This window comes from Papaver somniferum, chromosome 2 (assembly GCF_003573695.1).
Source record: "Papaver somniferum cultivar HN1 chromosome 2, ASM357369v1, whole genome shotgun sequence".
NCBI classification, from domain to species: domain Eukaryota; kingdom Viridiplantae; phylum Streptophyta; class Magnoliopsida; order Ranunculales; family Papaveraceae; genus Papaver; species Papaver somniferum.
In genome coordinates, this window is record NC_039359.1 from 144,362,583 (window position 1) to 144,386,692 (window position 24,110).

Below are 24,110 nucleotides of genomic sequence, written 5' to 3' on the forward strand. Positions count from 1 at the left end.
AAACTCTATTACAATCAATAACTGACTGCTCTCCGTCTCGTTTTCTCTACCTTTCTAGCCTACAAATCTCCTCCTTTTATAGGAGTGTAAACTTGCTGAAAAAAGAAAATAAAGCTATGAGTTTTAGAACTCATCTAAACTAGGAATCCTATCTAAAGTAGGAAACCTCAAAAGCTATGAGTTTTAGAACTCATCTAAACTAGGAATCATAATCTAAGTAAGGAAACCTCAAGTCTTGTTGATCAAACAAACTGGTCGACCAACATCTAATATCTTCTAAACACTCTCTAGCCATAGTATGGCTCAACTAAACCTAGGCTAATGATTAGCCTCATCTGGCAGCTTTAGGTGTCCCCCTGCTTCTGTTATTTTCTTGTGTGAATATAATCTTCACATTACTTAAGTTCTGTGCATAGAATCTGCACATCCAACTATCTAGCCGTTGATACAGCTCTGTGAAGATAATCTTCACGTCACTCTTCTAGCCTTGATACGGCTCAACTTCTTCTACGATACTCTTGTATCATTATAATATGAAAATAAAATTTTTGAATACACCCACTATCTACAAAGTACCTTTACTACCCACCCCATATTATAAATCGTGAATTTTTGAGAAATTTTCGCATGCAAACAAAATATTAAGTTAGTCTCATGACCGCTTTTGATGAGATCAAAAGACTACCTTATCCACCCCCACCCCACCCCTAAAAGATTGATCTTTCATTGGATTCTTCTTCTACATAAACAAAAATCGATAAAAAAAATAAATAAATTATCTTTCGCCAATAATTGTAATTGGGAAAACATCTCATCTTGCCACCTACAAGTTGAAACCCAAGAAAAGTTTTCCCCATGATCTTAGTTAACATTCTGAATCCCCATTTGAATGTGAAACATATTACAACAATAACAAAACAATCAATTTAATCCGCTTTTGCTCTTAGTACACATTCCAAAGTAGTAAAAGCTAGGGTATCAAAGTTATATATAACCATTAGTTCAACATATATCAAGATATTTAATCCGCTTACACTCAACAGCTTTATCCAAGGCAAGGACTGGTATAAAGGCTTGTACACCACCCCCAGCTAAAGTAGAAACCCAGTCACATCAAAACAATATCACGACATTCCTCCCATTTGTAAACCAAGATATTAGTCGGCCTAGCATCACCACCATCATGAGAAGGAAACCCCAAAGCTGCTTCAAGCATCATTAAATCACAAAAAGGAGATGAGTCAATTATAATTATTATTTGGTAAATTAGCTCAATTAAAATGATCGGGCATAGAAAATTCAATCACAAAAACGAGATGAGTCAATTATTGAAGATGAATATATGGATAAGAAAATTTTTCAAAGAAGGTTTGGTTCACCTTGAGTGATTTTGATTACGAGGCATCAAGCCTAGTTTTTAAGGTTTATGGGAGACAAATTCTTAAGGCTAGTAAGACACAAACAAGCTTGTTCAGTCACTAATATTTTGCATCTAAAGAAGAACAAAGATAACATTAGGCGAATCTTTTTTTTTTTAGTGTTTTGTTTAAGGTTAAAGAACTTTCTTAAGAAGATTATAAGAAGAATAGAGAACTGGGTGTTAAGAGATTTCGATTATCGAGGTGAGTCACGTTATTGACTTAAATGGAGGACCAAAAATCCTATTTTATTGACTCTAGACACAATCCGAACAAATAACAAAAGTTATGAAAACACCCAAATTCATTGAAATTATTCGAGTTACGGTGAAGGTAGGGCTCAGAGACATCTCACGTTAACTGAACCCGATTGGCGAAAGCACTAGAGTGTAGTATGTTGCACCAAAAGAATCAGGGTTTTAAGGAGACAAAGCCAGATACATGCTGCAATTATCAAGAGAAAAAAATGCTTAGCTTAAATCCTTACTTTTCTAATTTATATATGGGCCTACCTAACTGTGACCCTCGTCGGATTATGTTTTTGAGATACATCAGGAATTAGTTAATTAGATAATACTCGGCTTGGGGAATTATAAAAGCTCATGGTAGTTTATTTAACTCCATTCAAGCCGTGGTATTGTGCATCAATGCCCCTGGATGCGCCTTGGAAATATAATTTAACTTACCCAAAAGGAGAATAGTGAATCCTCTTTGGAAAACAATGGTTCCCAACCAAATGTGATAGGATCCACCACAATGTGTTCTATGTGCCTATGCGGTTTGGGAGGTTTTCACTTTTCACATGTGTTCATCTAGTCTTTTCATTGTTTTTTTTTCCTCCAAAATAGAAAAAGCGGTTGTTAGAAAGTTTCCTCTGGACTTATTGATTTCGCCATTTTGAAAAGAAAAACAAATACCACCTAAATCTGACCCTATATATGCAAGAATATTATAACACTATCATGCCAGTACCCAGCGTTGGAGGAGATCATCAGTCCCAAGTTTCGTGCGTCAATCACTTGTTTGGTAGAGGGAATGAAATCAAATTCTTGTATTTGATAAATATGAATAGAAAACGGTTAGGAATAGGTTTCCAGAAAAGTAAGGAAATTCAAAACCCAAGAATGGTGGTGGGTTTACCATCTATTTGGATGTCATCTCAGAAGTTGTTTTTTGACTTATGGTAACAGAAAAGTTGTTTTTTCACTTATGGTAACAGAAAAGTCAGAAATCAGTTTGGGCGTCAAATTTCAAAATGACTTTTAGAAATCGAAAAGTCAATTTTTTGTGAAGCAAAATAGTTTTGCTTCTACTTCTAAAAGAAGAGAAGTCAGGAAACACGCTATTATAAATTAGTTTGGGTACACAATTTCAAAATAACTTATAGAAACAGATTTTTTTTTTTTTTTGCTTTTTGTGGATTTTTTTTGCTTCCGACTATTGCTTAAACTTCGCCATCCGAACCCCCGTAAATGGGAACATACCGAGCCTGACACCCGAAAAAGCTACACCTGTCCCATCTCCTCGAGATTCACGCCAAAAAGAGATGAGAAATCAATATAATCATGCAGCTGAAATCCCATCAATCAAAGAAACTCAGCTAAAAATTTCTCGGAAACCAGAGACATGGATTCTCACTTCCATAATCAAAATCACAAATTTCTTAATCCTCTTTATCAATCTCAACCATCAATTCCTTACCATCATCATACATCACTAGTCACAGATTCTTCTATCATCTCCCCTGTATCAATTCATCGTCACCATCCACCTTATGATCCTTCAAATTACATTCATCTTCAACACAACAATGTAATAAATTACAGTGAAAATCAGAACAGTGATATCAATACTCTGTTTATTTCTGGTCTTCCTGATGATGTTAAAGCTAGAGAAATTCATAATTTGTTTCGAAGAAGACAAGGGTTTGAGTTTTCTCAACTTAAATATACTGGTCGTGGCAATCAGTTATTAAAGATCTCATCTTTTTGTTTATAAATTCACATTCTAATTTGGGTTTTTAGAGTTATTTAGGGTTTCAAATTGTGATTTATGGCTAGTTCTAGATTTGTTTATTGAACTAGAAAGAGTTTAAGAAACCCATTGCAAATTCAGGGAGGATCTAGTTATGGGGAAGTTGGGGCACTTGCCCCCATCTTCCAACTGACTCCCAAAGACTATGTCATTTGCTATCAATTGTTGGAAAATGTGTGTTTTTCCACCTGCAATTGTAGTGTTATTGACTTCATGGCATTGATTTGAAGTAGGGGAGAATTTTAGTAGTCCAATAGTGAATTTACGACAGTAATGATCTTTTCTTGGTGTGAGTGTGTAGTGTCTGTCGAAATGAACATAATGATAGGGGTTTCTGACTTTAAGCTGCAGAGTTGGTTGTTCAAGCAGCAACTTTCCGTGGTTGTCGTTTTTAGATGAAAAGGAATTGGGAGAAGTGGTTTGGTTATTGATTGGGATATGGTGTTTAGAGAGGTTAACTTATCTGCTGATAAGCTAGAGTGAAGAGGGTCTTTCATGGTGTTGTTGGGTTAGGTGGAAAGCTATTTTGGTAGGCGTGATCTGCTTTGTTCGGTTGAATGGCATCATGTTGGATGTTATAGAATATAGATTATGTTAGTGTGGCGTGTTACGGTCTGATTGTTTTCCGTTTTGCTGTGATATAGAGTAGTTGCCAGCTATTGTGACAATAGCTTTGGCTTTCTTTTGTGTGGGGTATGGGTCAATGGGTGTTCTTTTTTTTTCTCCACTAGTTACAGAAAAACGCAAACCATGTTTACATATTCATGTGATTTGATTCATTTTGCAGGTTGTAGCATTTGCCACATTCCTTAATCACCACACAGCTATGGCAGCAATGAATTCATTAAATGTAAGATTCGACTTTTATTTGCTACAGCCTACAGGTTATCTGTTTGTAACACGGTCCAGATTTTAGGCTTTTGAAGAAAATTTGGCAATCTGCAATACAATGGTTTCAATATCCGGCATGTGAAGTGTTGTTGTTGTGTCCCGATTTTGATGCTTATTTATGATTTTTAGGGTGCAACGTTTGATCCCCAATCAGGGGCTTGTCTGCATATTGAGCTGGCCAGATCAAATTCGCGGACAAAACGTGTGCGAGAAGGCTAGTATTACAAATTATGCAATACCAAATTTTGGTTGATGTTATGTACAATTTTCAATCAGGAAATACTATGTTGGCTAGATAATGATGTCGTCTATCGACACTATTTATTGCAGGAGCTGGACGATACCTTGTAATTGACAAGAGAGGGAAACTTTCAGCAGATGAGAAAGAAACCTCAAGCAATGACGGTAATGAAATACGATATCTTAAATTTCACCTTAAAAAAGAACTATGGAGTTTTCTCCTTGGTAGTACCTTACACATCACCTACTGAAAGATCTATTGCCATCTTCGGCAGGTAGTCTATACTAATGTACTCATGTTGGGAAAACTTAGGTTTCGCATATAGAGACATGTTCACCAGAATTATTTCTAAATGTCTATCATAATAGTAAAGTTAAATACTGGCTGTAACTCAGGTTTCGCATATAGAGACACGTTCACCAGAATTTGATTTTATGGCTCACTTGCACATGTTTTGGCACATTTTTGCACGTTCAGGAGATGACGGATTTGATGAACCATCCGGCAGTGATAATCCTGATTCCAGCAACAAGGATGGTTTAACAACCGCAGAGAGGTTCAATGCACTCAGAAACACTTACACTACTAAATTAGTTGATACAATGATATTTTTTATCAGAAAGAAGGGAAATCTTTTATTGGGGCACTATGTTTCAGATTCACAAGATCGTTCTTTTTCTTTCGTGAAGTTAGTATTTTTACAAATGCTGACGTCGTCTTATATCTTCCAGCGCTGATACAACAATTCACGGTGATGATACTGGAGCTCCAGCGAATGTAAGTAAGGTTTATGTTTTTTCTTTGCTTTGACTAGCAATAAGCAGTATTTGTGCAACGAATCATTGAATTAATATCAAATAATGTATAAGGTATAAGACTATAAGTAACATACCCTTCTACCTTACATCCTTGATTTTGGGACCTGCATAGTATTTTGACATTTGGCTCTGAGAATACATGTCTCTTGGTTATTTCGTAGATATCAAGTTCTATCGCTTACCATTTCTTCTTTTTATCAACTTTTTCGAATATCTTCCTGGATTGCATTTTGTGAGAAGTGATATTTACTTGTTATGCAATTACTATTCTATTGGAGCAGTCAGAAAACACAGCAAAAGGGGAGCTCCAGCCGTGCTCGACATTGTTTATTGCTAACCTGGGTCCAAATTGCACTGAAGATGAACTGAGGCAGGCTCTGTCTCCGTAAGTTGCACTAAAAAAGTTTCTATATTTTCTTCACTGGCACTTGTCCTATTTGTTTCACTATTTCACTTTTCCTTCTATTCAACTCCCAGTTTATTTTTGTTACAGATATCCTGGATTCAAAATTGTTAAGATGCGTGCTAAATGTGGAATGCCTGTTGCATTTGCTGATTTTGAGGTAAATAGGCTTCCCTTGTGATCAATTGTTTCTCCAGTTCAGAAGCTGGGAACCCTCCCAGAACAACCTTATTGGGAGCTAGCTAAGGTTTCTCGTGCTAACTTAAAGGCATTAAGGTTTCTGAATGACATAGCGGAGATAAAAAGTGGTGTTCGATCTCAAAGTATTTTGACCAGGACTTGATTTCACAAAGCTTAGATCACTGTTCAAAGTAAACAATAATGACTTCTGTGACATGAACCATTTTTTTTTCTTATGTTTATAGGAGGTTGAACAAGCCAACGAAGCCATGCAAAATCTCCAAGGAACCACACTGCCAACATCTGATCGTGGTGGCTTGCACTTAGAGTATCCTTCCATTACTATTTTCATAGATTCAAATTTCTTTTTTTCTTTTCTTCTCCACGCATTGGTTTATCTTGCTTACTTTTTTTCCACTTGGATTAGTATGTTAGACTCATAATATCTTCTTCATAAATGCTATGGTTGAAATCAAGATTGAAAGCCTGTGTTATTCTTGACTGACTTGTTCAGATATGCGAGGTCTAAAATGAGGAAAGCATAGAAGACGGGGCAGAGTGGATATGGAATTTGACAGGAATCTTCCTATCAATCTACTTGACTTATCAGCCTATCCATCCACTAAAGATTTATCCTTACCAGGTCAGCATTGTTTTGGATCTTAAAGAATTTTGATCTGATACCTGAGTCTCAAACCAGTAGAGCGCAGCATCTTGATGATGAAAAACTACTTTAGTGGGTCACATGTTTATGAAAGATGTTTCGACTCTTTGCTTTGTTTTCTAAACTCTATTCATCCATAGTATTCCAGTTCATACAATGAAGTAGCTTATAATCAAATCTTTTCACTTCCTGATTTGAGTATATGAAACTGTTTTCTCTCGGAAACTTGAATATGTAAATGCAAAACTGATATCCGATTTACCATTTTCCATGGTAAGCAATAGTATAGTAAATGGGCCCAAGTCTCTGTATTGATAACCCAATTTATCACCTTTGGAAGTCGTCAGTCCAATCTTTGATGTTATTATTTCTATTGTTCTTGTTGTTTATGTTCAAATTTAGCGGCAAGCACCGATTGAGTTCAATTAACTAAATTTTAGTTCTGATCACTGTTTTGGCAATGTAAACCTGTAGTGATGTTATCAACATCTTCTCTACTATCTACTGTAGTAATTATTTGAAAGTCTTCTTTTGAGGACTCATCAGTACAGAAATGTGGTGGTCATCTGAACAACTTCTCAGCCAAACATATGAAGGAGTTGCTTTTGCATGCCACCTTACTTGCACCAGCACCATTTACTCTCCATACTTGAATCTCTGTCAGTTGTGTGTTTGTTCCATTCAATGTGATTTCTCCCCACTCAGTTACTTATTGTTAGTCATATTTACGTGTTCTATTGAGAGCCAGTGTTTTGCTCCCCATTCATTTCATGACAATAAAAATCCATAACTAAGCAACAACTTGAAGATTTCACCAGAAACAACTTGCTCCAACTGTCATCTCAACTGGTAGTATACTGTAAACCATATCATGCAGTCTTAGACCATATTTAGACCTGTTTTATTCAAATAATCCACCACTAGCTATTACTTACCTAAGAAAATATGTTACAAGACAGAGACACCGTATGGGGATACCTTGAATTTACTTTAGTACTACTGGTGCAGCAGCTGAACATTTTCCCGGCAACTAACTGTTCTGGCCATTAAGACTTTCAGATCCAACCACTGTATATTCTGCATTATATGCGCTCCTGCAATTCTACAATTCTGTCTCCCTTTCTCTAGATCTACTACTTCTCATTAAATTGAATCATGGAAACAGGACACGCTTACTGGCACAGCAAAGATCATAATTCTGACACGACCCATTTCCCTCTTGTAATATGACGCGAGGTTTAATTGGCAAAGAGCGCGCCACATGTGGAATGTTTTTAATGCCGCTGCTCCTACCCCCATTATCCTATAGTATAGTATGAGTGTATTCATTCACGTTTGGCGTTTGGTTTTGGTTTGGCAGTAGTACAGTATGGGCAATGCAGCTCCGATTAAATACTGCAATTCCAAACAATAAAAGCCTCACACATGCTAAGCACAGAAGGTTTGATAAATACAATTGATCAGTGATATATACCCATGACTCATGTGACTCATTTGGCCTAAATCATATCAGAAAATCAATAGATGAGTTGACTCTGCTTAATAATGCAGCAACAATGGGAAATGGAGCTGTTCTAATAGCGATGGGTTCCTACTCATACCAGCCAAGATCATGGTTAGGTTAACCAAAAATGGAAATTATCTTGAAATGTGTGCAAATGCACAATGGTATTTAAAAAAAAAAAAGACTTTAGGAAAACATGAATAAGCAGTGACTGAATACAAACATATTCCATTTATAAACAAAGTTAAAGAAACACAATAAAAATGACAATAACTCGTAACCACCAACCTACCATATATTGGATTTGACTTCATTAACTGTTTCTCTTCAAGCTTGCTCACACTCTTAAAATATATATTGAGTGCAAGAAAGAAAGAAAGAAACAAGAAGAAAGTTTTGTAATACCAAAAGGAAGGAGCACAAAAAAGATGGAGTTTCAACTTCTTTTTTGTTGTACGGTTTGCTTTGTAGTTATGGTTTATGGTTACAAAGGACGAGGTGATGATCATGCTGATCATAGGTCAGTACCAGCTATGTATATCTTTGGAGATTCATTAACTGATAATGGTAACAACAACTACATACCAGCTATTGCAAGGTCTAATTATTTTCCTTATGGAATCGACTTCGGCTATCCATCCGGACGATTTTGCAACGGTCTCACCGTTGTCGATTATGGCGGTAATTTTACTACTATTTACTACTTTCTTTGTGTATATATTTCGGTTTTGTCTGTCAATAAGCATCAGTTAAAAACATGGTCAGCATTTTCATAGTGATATTCTTCAACTTTTATGTAATTAATTAATTTCTCTCTGGTTTTTTTTCTTGTGTTACATAGCACAAATGCTAGGACTACCACTCATACCACCGTATCTAAGTTTGGCGTCCAAAGGAACAAATATAGGCTTAGAAGGATTTAATTACGCATCAGCTGCAGCAGGAATACTCGACGAAACTGGAGGAAACTATGTGATTTGGCTACACACACCCTCATATTCATAAACTGGCTTTAAATAATGGTTAAAAGGGGTTTGAGTGGTTTTGACGTTCTTTTGCAGGCAGCAAGGGTATCAATGAATGCACAACTATTGATGTTTGAAAAGACCATAAAATTGCAATTACCAAGTAAATTCAAGAGCCAAGAGGACCTCGCAGAATATTTGTCTAAATCGATGTACTACATAGCGATGGGTAGTAATGACTACATAAACAACTATCTCATGCCTAATCTGTATCCCAGCAGTAAACTCCTCACCCCTGAAGGCTTTGCTGATTACCTCATTTCCACCTTATCCAATCAACTTGTGGTAATTTTCCTTCACTTCTTATTATTTAATTATCAGTATTTTAAAGTAACCTAATTGAGCATTAAGTACGTATTATGTTCTTACAACTGAATTAGAGTGTGGCATATAAGCCTCACGTATAGATTAGCTAGTTTTCATGGGTTACATACAAACCTTATGGAGCCTCTGACATAACCTAAACAATACCTCCTACCTGAAAAGTTATTGCCACAGTCCACAAAAATATATATAATCTTTTCCGGTAAACTAAATTTGGAGGGTGATGGGGACGAGAGACTGAATTTACGGCTCCGCCGTTGGACTTGGAGAGAGTTTGTAGAATGCCTACCCTAGTAGCACCCAGAAGCTAGCCTTATCCTACAAATTAAAATGGAGAGAGTTAAATGACTTATAGGGTATGTTATTGTATTCTACTTATTTATTTTGATATGGGTAGATCATAGATGTGTCATGTGTCAGCTCATTTGCATTTTGGTCAAGACCTAAGGGAATGCCTATTGCATTTATATCCATCCCTCTGGCACACGAAAATGCTGAGAAAGTTGTTTGTTTTTGTTACAATTCATTTCTAAATTTAGCTGGGGGATGGTTTTTTTTACTCTTCATTTATGTTCATTACATTCCACAGACCACACTTAATAAAATAGTTAGGTACGTTAATCACATACCAAAATGATCCTCCATGCACGCATTGATTGGCAGGTCTGAGTCACACCATGTATTCGTATACGACACCATTAGTCTAAAAAAACGTCTCACTTTCATGTGCATGGGTTGCAGAGATTGTACAATTTGGGAGCGAGAAAGATGGTGCTGGTTGCAATAGGGCCACTAGGGTGCATACCTAGTCAATTAAGCATGGTTAACGGAGAGCATGGTTGCATAGAGCACGTCAATTACTTGGTCAGGGTGTTCAACAGTCGACTCTTGCAGCTTTCGAAAACGCTCACCTCAAACTTACCAGGCGCAACTCTAGTCTTCCAAGATGTTTACAAGGCCGTTAATGATATGGTTCAGAACCCCAACAAATTTGGTTAGTAGAAACGAAAACCTTAAAGTACAAAGTTTTGAGTTTGACTGAGATTGATGTTACGTACTTACAGTCTTCTTGTGTTTGTGATGTTGCGATTGTTGTTTGATAGGGTTAACAGTGGTAAACCATGCTTGCTGTGGCAATGGAAGGTATGGTGGTGCAGTTACTTGCTTGCCTTTGGAGAAGCCATGTCCAAACAGGAACAAATATGTCTTCTGGGATGCTTTCCACCCAACCCAATTCGTCAACCAAGTGATAGCAAACAGAAGCTTTAGGTCTGAAGCTTCGGTTGATTGCTATCCCATAAGCGTTGGACAACTCGCAAGATTATAAGAAAAAAGTCAGATACTGTACGCAGAAAAACCAAAAAGAAAAAAAGATCAAACGTACAAGTGAAAAAGAAGATTAAATTTGTTAGTGATGCATGCATTTGTTATTTATATACTCTAAACACCCAACCACAAAGTACACATAGTGTTCCTTTGATCCATGCTGCGCATATATTATATAAATGAGCTTTCTGTTTTTATTTTCATTATTTTCCGGTTAGATATTATGAAATCATTGGAACAATAAAATTTAACTTGTAAAAAGGAACTGTAACCAAGTTTGCACAGGACCCTTTCAGACTCCGGATTGAGTCATAATGATTCCCATTGCAACTGCAATTGAAGTCGAACTTTGAAGTGTTGATGCTTTAAAGCAATTATCAGAAAGTCTAGAGGCAGCCTTGGGTACTATAACCTATGGCACCTAACCTGTCTGTAGCAAGTTTGTTGTCAGAAACAACCAAGCTCGAAGCTGTACTCAACTTAACACCCCCAAAAACCCTCCCCCATTTCTTGCAATTGCCACAAAGTCTATATAGCTATTTATTTGATGAGATATTTTGTAAAAGGGTCGTATGTTTTTGGTCTAATTAGGGTCCGGCCATAGGAGATGCAGTTGATGAGTTAGGGTTGTTGACTGACCACGACCAGCTTGACCGTCTGATAAAATTACAAAAGTACCCTCATAAAGTAGTTAAATTACATTATATCCTAGCCATGTTTCGAAAAAATTTCAAACACATACAGTGCATAAGGGATAGGATACATTATTGAGTGAAGAACAATTTTGACATCAACAGCGATATGAATTTTGTCCATTACTTAAACATAACTCCAGAGTTCCATTTATATTAATACTGAAATTAGAGAAGCTCATAATCTGATTATTGAACTGGAAGAAGATGATGATAGTAGATTGGTTCATACAGATCAAGAGGTATCTAATGTGCTTGTTCACCACTATGAAGATAAATTCAAACGAAGAAATGTGCTGGTTCCCCTTCCAAACTTCTGCGACAACACCCTATCTTTCCTTCACAGTAGTTGCAATAACTCTCGGACTACTATTCCCATCCAAATCAGGAAACAGCCCTTGAATCAAGCTTCCACGACCATCTTTTTAGAAACCCCAACTTTCACTAACCCTTCTTGTATCCCAAAAATCCTCAATACCCGTTATTACTTGAATCAATAATCCTTCATATAACTCATTGAAATGCATTTTGTTTTTGTTCTTCGATAAATGTAATGGCAATGGATTCACGCTCTGAGATTGAGTTCTCTTTTCTGATAATTTCGCTAATGCTTTCTTTGTTTCTAAATTTAGAGATTTATTTCTTGTACTATTTTTAGTGGGGACCAATCTTCGTTGGATGGTCTTTCTAATAATATAGAAGTGGACAAAGTTTGATTTTAATCTCGATTGTGTTTGGAAGAGGTTATCAGAGAAACAAGCAAATGAATATGGGGAACATGACGGAAAAGGATAAAAGATGGGTAGTTTATAACGATATTTAGACAGTCCACGTCAGTAAACTTGTGGTCAAGGTGTTTTGGTAAATGAAAAAAATCAACTAACATTTTTTTAACGGTCTTCGATTAGTCAAGGATCCTAACGCATCAACTGATCTTCTACGACCCAGACCCTAATTAGGCCCAAAACTTACGATCCTTTTACAAAATATTTCTTATTTGATTTCAACCTACCATGGGACCGATCTCAAAAACCTTGATAGGTCCCACCACTATCTAGCCACAGGAGATACAGCCAAAACTTGCTGGACGTGTGTACAGGCAAATAGGTGTGTCTAGAACGCCCGGAGGCTTGTGGCCTGCCATGTGCGTCTGTCCGGACGAGCTCATACGTTCTTGGCAATTTGTCATGATCTTGGCGGAACCAACGTGTAACAAGGGTGCGCAAGTGCGACCTCTTAATTTTCAAATCTCTACCAAGTCTAATTGGCCTAATTTTTCAAGAACGGTTTTTGGGGATCGGCCTTTTTTTTGGTGGACCACTGTTTTATTTTGGGTAAGACATTAGAAGTAATTCTAGGTCACCCTTTATCTAAATATTTATATTAATACCAAAATTACCCTCCTGATTATTTTTGTATAATGATTAGTTAGTGTGGTTAATCATTGATTAAGGTTAAATTAATAGATTATTTTTTTAAGTAGAATTATTGAGTGACTAAAGTGATAGAAGAAGAAGAAGATGGAGAAAAAAATTATTTTGAGATGGGTGAATATGGAGAAAAAACATCCTCTGGGTATTGAAGTATGCTTGTAACTTAGTGAATGTTGTTATAAATGGCCTAAAATATCTTCAAAATCAAAATTGTAACAAAAAATTTCAACCAGGTCAACAAAGTTCGGTTAGATTATATGAAGAATATGTAACCGAACTTTCTGCAAATGCAGTTCGGTTAATAAATCCAAAATCACAGGCAACCGAACCAGAGCTTTAATGGAGTTTTTGTTTGTTCGGCTAGCTAATGAAAAATCAAATGTAACTGAACTACTATGCTTGAGTTTACAGAGTTTGCTCGGTTCAGTCGACTCGACCACGTTGTAACCGAACTTTAAACAACAGAGTTCGGTAAGTTCGCAAAAAATTTGCGATTAAACCGAACTCAACATTTGGCTATATAAAGAAGAGTTCGGTTTTGAAATTATTTTTGCGAGTTAACCGAACTCATTATATAGGTTTTCTGAGTAAAGTTCGGTTAGGATTTTTTTTTGCGATTAAGCCGAACTCAACATTTGGCTATATAGAGAAGAGTTCGGTTTTGAAATTATTTTTGCGACTCAACCGAACTCAGGTGTTCGGTTAGGCAAAAAAAATTTGTTAGCCGAAGTGTTCTTCGTGATCTTCATTTTTAAAAGTTCGGTTGTAAAACTAGGGTTTTCTTCAAAATTATCCTAACCGAACTTACTACTGTAACCTCCAAATTCAACATATTTTGATGACTACGGCTCAAAATTTCAATCATAAACGAATTAGAAGTAATGGGTTTGTGGGAAAATATTTATGGATAGGTTTGTCTATAAAAGATTGATTAATCGACGATGAAAACTCAATGAATCGACGACGATGAAAATTTGATGATTTTGATTAGATTTGTACGATCAGGTTTAGATGATCATATATTGATCAAGAAGAGAAGAAGAAAAATTGTAGAATAGAGGAAGAAGAAGTTGTAGATTAGTTATAATTTTAATTAGGTAAAAGGGTAAACTAGTCATCTCCACCTTTTAGGACACCCCTTATAATTATAGGGAAAGTGGCCTAATCAAATCATGGTCCCCTCAAAAAACCCATGGTCCAAAAAAAACCGTTCTTTTTCAAGCCCTAAGAAAATTGTATACTCTAGTCGCGTCCCCTTAAAGCCCAACTGAATTCCTTACAAGTAAAAAAAAAAAAGAAACAATTATTTTTCATATATATCAAGACAATAACACTGAGAAAGAAACCCAAGCTCTTGTGAGAAACCAAACTTAGTCAAAAAAATCCCATAAATTGATTAACTTCAACAAATTTAATGAGATTTGAGTTACTATTGTGTTTGAATTTGTTGATGATTGATAATTACAGGTACTATCTTTTCTCAATTTAGTTTTTTAATTTTGGTATGAATTAAGAACATGTTCATGCTAAATTTTGAAGGTTTTAATATACTCCGTTTTGTATTCAAGGCTAGTAGGTGTCGTAATATACAATCTATTATGGGTAATGGATTTTATTTATTTTTTGGCTAGATCTTTTTGTTGTGTATTATTTTGTTTGCTACCCCTATCTAGAAATCCTGAATTCGCCTGCTTGTCGGCGTACTCGATTTTTCTAGATGGACGTACGCAAGTTTTCATTCAAATTTTGGTACACAAATATCTAATAGTCCGTTTAAGTTGGACCATGACTTTTGTAACCACAATAGCGTGAAGATGATTATTTACATCTGTCATGTGCTAATCCTAAAGTCCGTCGCCCGATCGTCCTGGCCTACTCGAATATTTTGATGGACGGTAAATGATTGATGGTCACAATATAGAAGAATTTCCCGGCCTATCCGTGCCAGATAAATTTTAAGGGGAGAAAATTTTTGATAGGGGCAAATATGGATGGGGGCGTGGGGACAAATAGGAATTCGATACTTGTCCCTCTTTTCCCTACCATTTTTAGCTAATTAAAATTTAAGTTTCTACACCCGATTTACCCTTTAATTTGTTATATCTATAAACCGAACTAAATACGGAATTTTCACCTCCGCCACCTCCTGCTTTGATAGAGTGGTAAACGGTTTTGTTATATATCGATTATGATGGTTCTCAAACTGATGATTATTATGAAAACAAAACCATGGCTGTATATATTGTGGACGTTAATGTGAGAATTAGATTGAAGAAGAGGAGGAGAGAAGAATGAAGAAGTTTGCATGAGATGGCTTCATGGTTGATTAGTTATTATATATTGAGAATATCAACGAGCAGTAACGGATTAAAACATAAATTGATCGCGAGATTTAATAGCTAGCTCTACTCCTCTAGCACTTGATCAATCATCAATGGACAACCGATGTATGTATAATTGTAGAGTTTGCAGTTTTTCTCTGCCAACGTAATTTGAAATGGAAATCTGACTTTTGAACTTTAGAAGTTGAAATCAAAATTCATCTGTTCACAGATTGCTTGATAAAATGGAGTTAAAAGAAAGAAGATGGTTAATTCATGCTAGGATTCCCTATTTAATTCGGTTTTACCTATGATTGTTCTTTCTACAAATATTGTCGCAGTGGTTGTGCAATCTAATGATTGTTGATGAATAAATCTTAACTGAATCAATGATATTCATCATAAATAAATAAATAAAAAGTTAGTGCTTTATTTCGTCATGATCTTTGATTAATAACTGTCGTAAAAAAAAAAAAAAAAAAAAACTTTGCTGGTAACAGGATCTCGGGTAATCAATGTATTTTTCAAAGGAGTAATAAGAGCATTTTAGCGTTGATTAGGTTAGACTCTAATTAAGGTTAGTTAATATTTATAGGTAACTTATAAGATTTGATTAGATTTGGTGAATGGCAATTCGGGTTTACAAAGTAAAATTGTTAATTAGCTAAAAACGATAAGAAAAAGAGCGACAAATGTCGAACTCCTATTCGTCCCCATGCTCCCATGGGTATTTGCCCCATCAAAAAATTTCTCCTTTAAGGACACCCTAAGATCAGGCCTGACCTGCCGACCTGATAGAATAAATGGGCCGAGTAGCCTAGCAGGGCACGTTGTCAACCCTATAATCAAATTGCGATTTAAGTTTCCCCTTAACATTAGCCATATATAGCTCACAATTTAGCACTGAAATAAATGTTATTTAGGTTGATGCGGATTCTCTCATCCAAACCAGTATAGGCCTTTAGCCATTTTCTGATCAAGCCTTCTCCTTAAGTTGTAAAACATAAATTTGGAAAGTACATATTCGTAACTTAAATAAATTAGCATTTGTTTTCTGATAAGATAGAACAATGGTCCCCTAGAATTATATTTAAATACATTATGTTTATTGGGGTTTGATCCCCGACTTTTTAATGGGAGGAAGCTTGGAAACCATCATACCACTTGATGGTTTTCTAAATTAATTAGCATTGAGACCATCCGATTCTATTAATTTGGTGAAATATTGTATTACAGAAAAGCTAACAACCATTAGTTTAGGGTTTAGGGTTCAACTAAAAATAAAAGAATTAATTTTTAAGTTTTAAATTTAGAATATTTTCTTAAAGTGCTCAATGACTCTCCATCTATATCACCAATCCCACTGGATTGTTAGATTGCTGAGTCAACTTTAATGTCACCAAACTCTGGATAGTTTGGTACCAAAAGCATACTAGAATAATACTACTCTTCTAACAGATTCCATGTTCACCCCAAATTACTACTCAGATTTTAGTTAACGTTAATAACAGGATTTACCACTTGGATGATGACTAGTGAAGTTTCTTTGACCATTTCTTTTGTTTTCCATGCAGGACTAATTAGGTTTGTTAGAGCATATCTCGGTCGACCTCGCATGGGTTGCTATATCAAGCATGTTTGTCAATGTTAGTGATCAAAACTACGAGTCTTGATTTCTAGTCTATTATAGCTAAGTCTCGGACTAGGATAGAAAAGTGTAGTTGAGCTCAAGGACTTCATGGCGATTCATCATACAACGATGAAGATATACTCAAGGAACCGTGGAACTTCATCAACAAAAAGGTATGTGGAGACTTGAACTTATCTATCACTCAAAAGCCTATCTCTTTTATCTCCTACTTCTTATGAGACAAAAAGTCGTATGTTATATAGACTGGATCATACACATTTGACATTTCGAGCTGAGTATTCACTACTTATCTTTTTCTCGAAATCGTGTGTTGGTAAAGCGTTTCGCTTTGATCAAGTTTATCTTCACCTAGTGACGAAAATCATGAAAAGTTTCAATTACTTTGAGAATTTCTGTGACGTGAAACGGTCTGTAAATAACGGCTATATAACGTCCTCTGAGAATGTCTCAATGATTAGAATGAGAGTTTAGATTACATAACCATATATTCCTTAATCCGAAGTTTTCGAACTTTGTTGATTGAGAGAAACCGGAGGAATTGGCTTTGCCGAGATTTTCTGCTGAGTTTGGAAAACTCTGCCGGTTGCCGAGATTTTCTGCTGAGTTTGGAAAACGCTTTCGGTTGCCTTAAGTCCGCGAAATTTTTTGTGAGCTTAAGCAGTTATGATCTAAAGATGTGCTATGAACATGAAACTTAAATTACTAAGGAATGTTTTATGCAAACCGTGGCTATAAAGTTCATGAGCCGATTCAATCGAATCGAATCATCTTTGTTTCAATTGTGTCTTGTGTAGTTACATAAGATCTCATAGCAATTGTACAACTCTTTAACTAGTTCATTTGAGTCAATTGAACTAGTTATGGTGAAGAAGAACTAGGTTAATATGAATTGCTCATATGGTTAACCTTTTGGGTTACTATGTTGAACCAACATACACGTACACGTTTGGGCATGGTTTTCACAAACTCAATAAACGTCTACCCAAGTGTGTGTGACAAGCTAAGTTTTTGATCTAACGGTTGAGAAATATTAGCTTGAATCTAAATCAGGTTTTCATATAACGGTGAATATGGATTGCTTTGTAACTAAGGCAAAACCATGATTTGAAGGCTATATAAAGGAGACATATAGCATTGTGCAAAACTAATCCACACACGTCTGTGTGATACTAGTGCGCTCGCTAGAGTCGATTCTCCTTTAACCTTTGGTTTTATTCTCTAAAATCAGGTTAACGACTTAAAGACTTCATTGGGATTGTGAAGCCAGACCGATACTACTTTTATCGTAGTTGTGTGATCTGATCTTGCATCTTCTATCTTACGAGTACAATCTATTGATTGTCTTGAGATCGTGAGAGTTCTCCGATAGGCAAGATAAAGAAGTCACAAACATCTTCGTCTCATTGTTTGTGATTCCTCGACAAACCGCTTGTGTATTTAAGAAGGATTGTTGAGAGGTGATTGATTAATCTAGGCTGTTCTTCGGGAATATAAGACCGGATTATCAATTGGTTCCGTTCACCTTGATTTTATATCTTAAGACGGAACAAAACCTAGGGTTTTTCTGTGGGAGACAGATTTATCCATAGACTTTTCTGTGTGAGACAAATTTGTTTATTATCAAGTCTGCGATTTTGGGTTGCAGCAACTCTTAGTCGTGGGTGAGATCAGCTAAGGGAATCAAGTGCGCAGTATCCTGCTGGGATCAGAGGCATAGGAGTACAAATGTACCTTGAATTAGTGGGAGACTGGGGTTCAACTATAGTCCAGTCCGAAGTTAGCTTGTAGTAGTCTAGTGTCTGTAGCGGCTTAATACAGTGTGTATTCAATCTGGACTAGGTCCCGGGGTTTTTCTGCATTTGCGGTTTCCTCGTTAACAAAATTTCTGGTGTCTGTGTTATTTCATTTTCCGCATTATATTGTTTATCTTTATAATTGAAATAATACAGATTGTGCGTTAGAGTTTAATCGATTAGAGATCCGACATTTTGGTTGTTGATTTCATTAATTAACACTTGGACATTGGTCTTTGGTACCGTCCAAGTTATTCTTTGTATTTGATAAAGACTCACTATTGTTTTTAGCTTGAGTAAAAATCAAATCAAGAGAGAGATATTAACTCCTTGAGATACTTTTATCTAGATTGAGTCTGACTGTCTAGTTGATTATCTACCAAAGTATTTCGGAGTTAGTCCATACAGATTGCTAAGCGAAATATTGGGTGGTGTTGTTAGAACCCCGCTTTTTCAAGGTTCTTTTCATGCTTTTGAACAAGTTAAGAAAATTATGTTGCAGTTGTTGTTCCCTTCCATTATGTTTAGCTCCAAGATTTGCAGCTGCCATCCATGAGAAGTTTCACCATATTGAATATAATGCCTATGTTCTTCTCCGAATTTTGACACATTTTGAAGATCAAAATTCACTTTGCCTTCCGAGTTGTGTAGGAGACCGGACACTTTCTCTTTCCTCGTTTGTTGTAGCTTCAATCTAAAGCCCTCCATCTTCCAGTTCAGTTGCAGTAGGAGATCTTAACATTGTTTCCTTCGTTTTTGATTGAATTTTTCAAACAAAAGTAGGATAACTCCCTATTCTTTTCCCTTATTGGAGATATTGACATTGCTTCAATTCGAAAACTCAGCTCTCTTCTATTGAATATAGATTCTGATTTTGGATCTTCATTTTATTGAATTTGTCAAATAAATCCCGGATTAGATTACTTCTACATTTTTGGTTCTTTTTTCGAACCCATATTGACTTGTGAAAGAAACCCATTATGTCCTTAGTTGTTGTTGTTAGAGCACTGGTTGGTCGAACTCGCAAGCGTTGCTATCTCAAGCTTGTTTTTCAAGTTTAGTTGCCAAAATTATAAGTCTTGATTTCTAGTCTACTTATAGCTATGTCTCGGATTAGGATAGAATGTGTAGTTGATCTTTAGACTTCAATGCGTTCATCGAATGAAGACGAAGAACTACTAAGGGGAGCTTGTGGAACTTCATCAACAAAAGGTATGTGGAGACTTGAATTCATTTATCACTCAGAAGTCTATTTGTATTATATCTCCTATTGAGACAGAAGTCGTATAGCTATATAGACTTTACTTTATACACATTTGATATTTCGAGCTGAGTTTAACTCGCTTACATATTTCTCGAAATATGTGTTGGTAAGCTTTCACTTTAACCAAGTTCATCTTTATTCTTGATGAAAGTCAAAAGATGATCATGTGAAAATCGCCTGGTAACATCTTACATGATTTGTGTGAGACGGTCATTTGATGTACACTCGGAATGTTTCGTATTGATCTATTGATCACTTGAGAATTGTTTTGAAGCTAATAGTTTGTGTGAGACAGCTATTCCCGTCTTCCAAGAATGTTTCAATGATTAAAATGGAGTTTAGGACAATTAACCATTGTTTGGATATAAGACAGTATGCGTACTTGTATACTAATTGTTGTCAGTTATTCAAAGTCCGGAACCATAGTATGCATACCCGTATGCGTACTAGTTTGGCAGTTGAAGTCCGGGAACTTAGTATGCATACCCGTATGCGTACCGGCTTAACAGTTCAAATCCGAAAATTCAACTGAGGTTGGTCATGTACGACAGTATGCGTACCCGTTTGTGTACTAGCGACCCCAGACTAAGACCGGAACGCTAAGTATGCGTACCCGTTTGCATACTTGAGTGGGTTAAGTTCTAAAATCGGTTTGTTCATGAACAAATACATTTATATATTAAGAAATGCAATCTTTTGCAAACCGTGGCTATAGTTTTCAAGAATTGATTCAAGTGAACCAAAATAGATTTTGCTTCAATTGTGTCTTGTATACTTCTATGAGAATACAATTAATTGAACAACTCCATAACTAGTTTCATTTGAGTCATTTGAACTAGTTGTGATTAAGATGAACAAGGTTGGTATGAAAGTGTTCGTATGGCTAACTTCGGTTAACTATTATTAAGACAACCATGTGCACACGTTTGGGTACGGTTACTCATACCTAAATGAAGTCACATTTCATTTGTGTATAACAAGCTAAGTTCGGTCTAACGATTGAAAGATATTAGTTTGACTCTAATCAGGTTTTCATCTAACAGTGAATATTGAATGCTTTGTTAGCAAGGTAACATTGATTGCAAACCCAGATTTGAAGACTATATAAGGGAGAACTCTAACTATTTTCCTTTAACTTAGGTTTCTCCTAAGACCATTATAGGTTAACGACTTCATTAGGATTCTGAAGCCAGGCCTAACTATTTTCTCCGTAGTTGCGTGTTCTGATCTTACTTTGTTCTATCGTATTGAGTACTATCTTCTCTAAGATTTGCTCGAGATTTAATCTCCGATAGGTAAGATAAAAAGTAATCACAAACCTCTTCGTCTTATTCTTTGTGATTCCACAATATATTGTTCCGCTACCATACGGTTAAGTCATTGTGAGGTGATTGATATTACTAGGTTGTTCTTCGGGAACATAAGTCCGGTGTATCAATTGGTTCATGTTCACCTTGATTTATCAAAAGAAGAAACAAAAACTCGTAGGTATTTCTGTGGGAGACAGATTTATCTATTCAATATACTTTTCTGTGTGAGACATATTTGTTTATCAAGTCTTCGACTTTGTAATAACTCTTAGTTGTGGGTGAGATCATCTAAGGGAATCAAGTGCGTAGAGTCCTGTTGGGATTCAGAGACGTAAGGAACGCGACTATACTTTAATCAGTGTGAGATTGGTTAGGGCTCAACTACATTCCAGTCCGAAGTTAACTTGTAGTAGGATAGAGTCTGTAACTGCTTAATACAGTGTGGTGTTTAAATATGGACTAGGTCCAGGGGTTTTTATGCATTTGAGGTTTCCTCGTTAACAAAACTTCTGGTGTCTGTGTTATTTATTTTCCGCATTATATTTTCTATATAATTGAAATATCACAGGTTGTACGTAGTTCAATTAATTGGTAAATCCAACCTTTGGTTGTTGATTGAAATTGATTGACATTTGGATATTGTTATTTGGTACCATCCAAGTTATTTCTCATATTAATACGGCTCACATATTTCTATCTGTTCGATTGCAGATTGATTTGAGAAATTGAGATATAACTCTTGGATATATTTTCCTTGATTGAGTTTAATTATCTAGTTGATTCTCTTGGAATTATATTGGAGTTAGTCTATAAAGATTGCCAAAACGAAATATTGGGTGTGGTTGTTAGACCCCCGCTTTTTCAATTGGTATCAGAGCTGGCAAACATGTTTAAGACCTTATATGTCTGTGTTTGTAGTAATCTGATTATTATGGACGAGTCTATCTTTGATAACATACCAGTTCAGAAATTGCTAGATGTTTTTCAAAGCTTGGATTCACCTGAGAGAACTGTCACATCTAAATCAATATCTAAACATTCTCTTGATGTAGAAATTGTTGATAACTGGGAAACACGCCTAGAAGAACAGTTGGATGAATTTCCTCACGAATGTGACTCAGATATAGATAGAGATGTTGATGAGGAAGTCTCAGAGTATGTTAAGCTATTTAATTCGTTGGAAAATAAGAAGATGAGAACTTCTCATGTCACACCTCTTCCAATTCCTCTTTGTCGAGAAAACAAGAAATTGAAAAGGATTTACGGAGGTTTTTATGTTTTAAATCGCTCTTGCGAATCGATCGTCAAAGATTCTGAGGAAAACCTGAGTAGAAAGTCACTTGAATGTGATAATGTTTATGAAAAATACTTCTTATTGGAAGAGAAACTTGTAGAAACTGAAGCAAAGATTAACTCTCAGCAAGCAAGTTTTGATGACAAAGAAAGCGCTTATCTCGCTCGAGAAAAACGCCTTGAGGCTGATTTAGCTGCTGCTCTTGATAAAATCAAGATGTTGGAAGATGACTTGAAAAAGTTCAATACTAGTTCAAGAAAATTAACCACAATGCTAGAGCAAGTAAAAATCATCGTGATACACGAGGATTGGGCTATAAGGGAATATATGCTCCAAGTATTAGCAAAGAGGTAAAATTTGTCAAGGCTAGTGATTCTTCTCAACAAAAGGTTTCCACTGATGGAAAAAGTGAAATACCTTCACCTACAGTTAAGGTTCGAAAGAGCAAATTATATCAACCTCCAAAACTAGCACACATGAATCCGGGGTAAGAACGTTTCCTTATATTTGTCATTATTGTGGAAACAAAGGTCACCTAGAAAGGAGATGTCGTTTTCGTATAAGGAATGAAAAACTTCATGATATTCTTGTTTGGGTGTCAAAAGAAGTGATTAAACCTAGATCATATGTTAAGGCTAACACTCTTGACATTAAGGGTTGTGAACGTCCAACCTTTAGGCAAAGAAATCAGTGTTGTGATAAACCTAGATTTGCCTATAAACGTCATAAGAAACCTTTTCACAATCATAATGATTATCAAAAGGATAACCTTGTAAATATGAAGACAATATCTGATGCTCCCAATTTGAGAAATACTAACTTGCAAAAGAATAGTCAATCTAATTCTCTTCCAAGAATTCTATAAGAGAGTAATGGAAAGAAGGTTCCGGTTTTTCCTAAACACACTCAGAAGTGGATACCAAATAAAGTCAATGATGCTTTGAGTGTGAAAAGAAATGATCTCCCAGAAAATTTCATGACTATGGAGAAGGCAGTATCCATGATGTTGGAACTTAAAAAGTTCTTTGGAAATATGGATTTGGATGTGAAAGGTTCTAAAAGCGATCTCTTTCATGATAATCCAAAAGTGAAATAGAATAAGCCAAAAACTATAGATGGTGAAAAATCTATAGTTGCGGAAAAGTATGTTTCAGTCACTTGTGGTGAGAAAGACATTTTTCACCTCAACAAAACTTGATTGTGTTGAAAGTACATCCTCACCAAGAAAGCCCTGCTATGTATACGGTAAGGGAAGCATGGGAATTGGGGCGCACATATTGTGTTAGGTATGATTTTGAATCTTTGGTAAGGCTGTAGAGTTCGATTGGATTCTTATAAAAAGGTATGTCTCTAAACTTGAGAAAGATTTATGATTTTATTATTTGCTTAAAAAACTTATCATGATCCATGTACCTTGTGTATCATTCATGTCTACCTAACTCGATTTGTGTTTAAGCTTCTTAAATATTTAGGTTCGAAAATAGTAGTTCGGGATGTTATGGCCTTCATGGTACACATACCAGG

At 35.9% G+C, this 24,110-nt stretch overlaps 2 protein-coding genes across 4 annotated transcripts; both read left to right on the forward strand.

Annotated features, from left to right (window-relative positions):
* Window positions 1-3,021: 3,021 nt before the first annotated feature.
* Window positions 3,022-7,020, forward strand: LOC113349341 (cell wall integrity protein scw1-like). Of its 3 annotated transcripts, none has more exons than XM_026593310.1 (10): window positions 3,022-3,386; window positions 4,240-4,302; window positions 4,473-4,557; window positions 4,674-4,748; window positions 5,062-5,140; window positions 5,316-5,361; window positions 5,684-5,787; window positions 5,896-5,965; window positions 6,231-6,313; window positions 6,500-7,020. In XM_026593310.1, exons 1-10 carry the CDS (start codon window positions 3,045-3,047, stop codon window positions 6,528-6,530), a joined length of 978 nt encoding a protein of 325 aa, XP_026449095.1. In that variant the 5' UTR covers window positions 3,022-3,044; the 3' UTR covers window positions 6,531-7,020. The 3 variants fall into 3 exon arrangements, with proteins under 3 accessions (XP_026449095.1, XP_026449096.1, XP_026449097.1); XM_026593311.1 differs by having other exon boundaries at window positions 3,162-3,372; XM_026593312.1 differs by having other exon boundaries at window positions 3,212-3,343.
* Window positions 7,021-8,477: 1,457 nt separating this feature from the next.
* Window positions 8,478-11,031, forward strand: LOC113349340 (GDSL esterase/lipase 7-like). The gene is made up of 5 exons (XM_026593309.1): window positions 8,478-8,834; window positions 8,995-9,125; window positions 9,215-9,463; window positions 10,244-10,496; window positions 10,606-11,031. Exons 1-5 carry the CDS (start codon window positions 8,582-8,584, stop codon window positions 10,827-10,829), a joined length of 1,110 nt encoding a protein of 369 aa, XP_026449094.1. The 5' UTR covers window positions 8,478-8,581; the 3' UTR covers window positions 10,830-11,031.
* The last annotated feature ends 13,079 nt before the right edge of the window (window positions 11,032-24,110 follow it).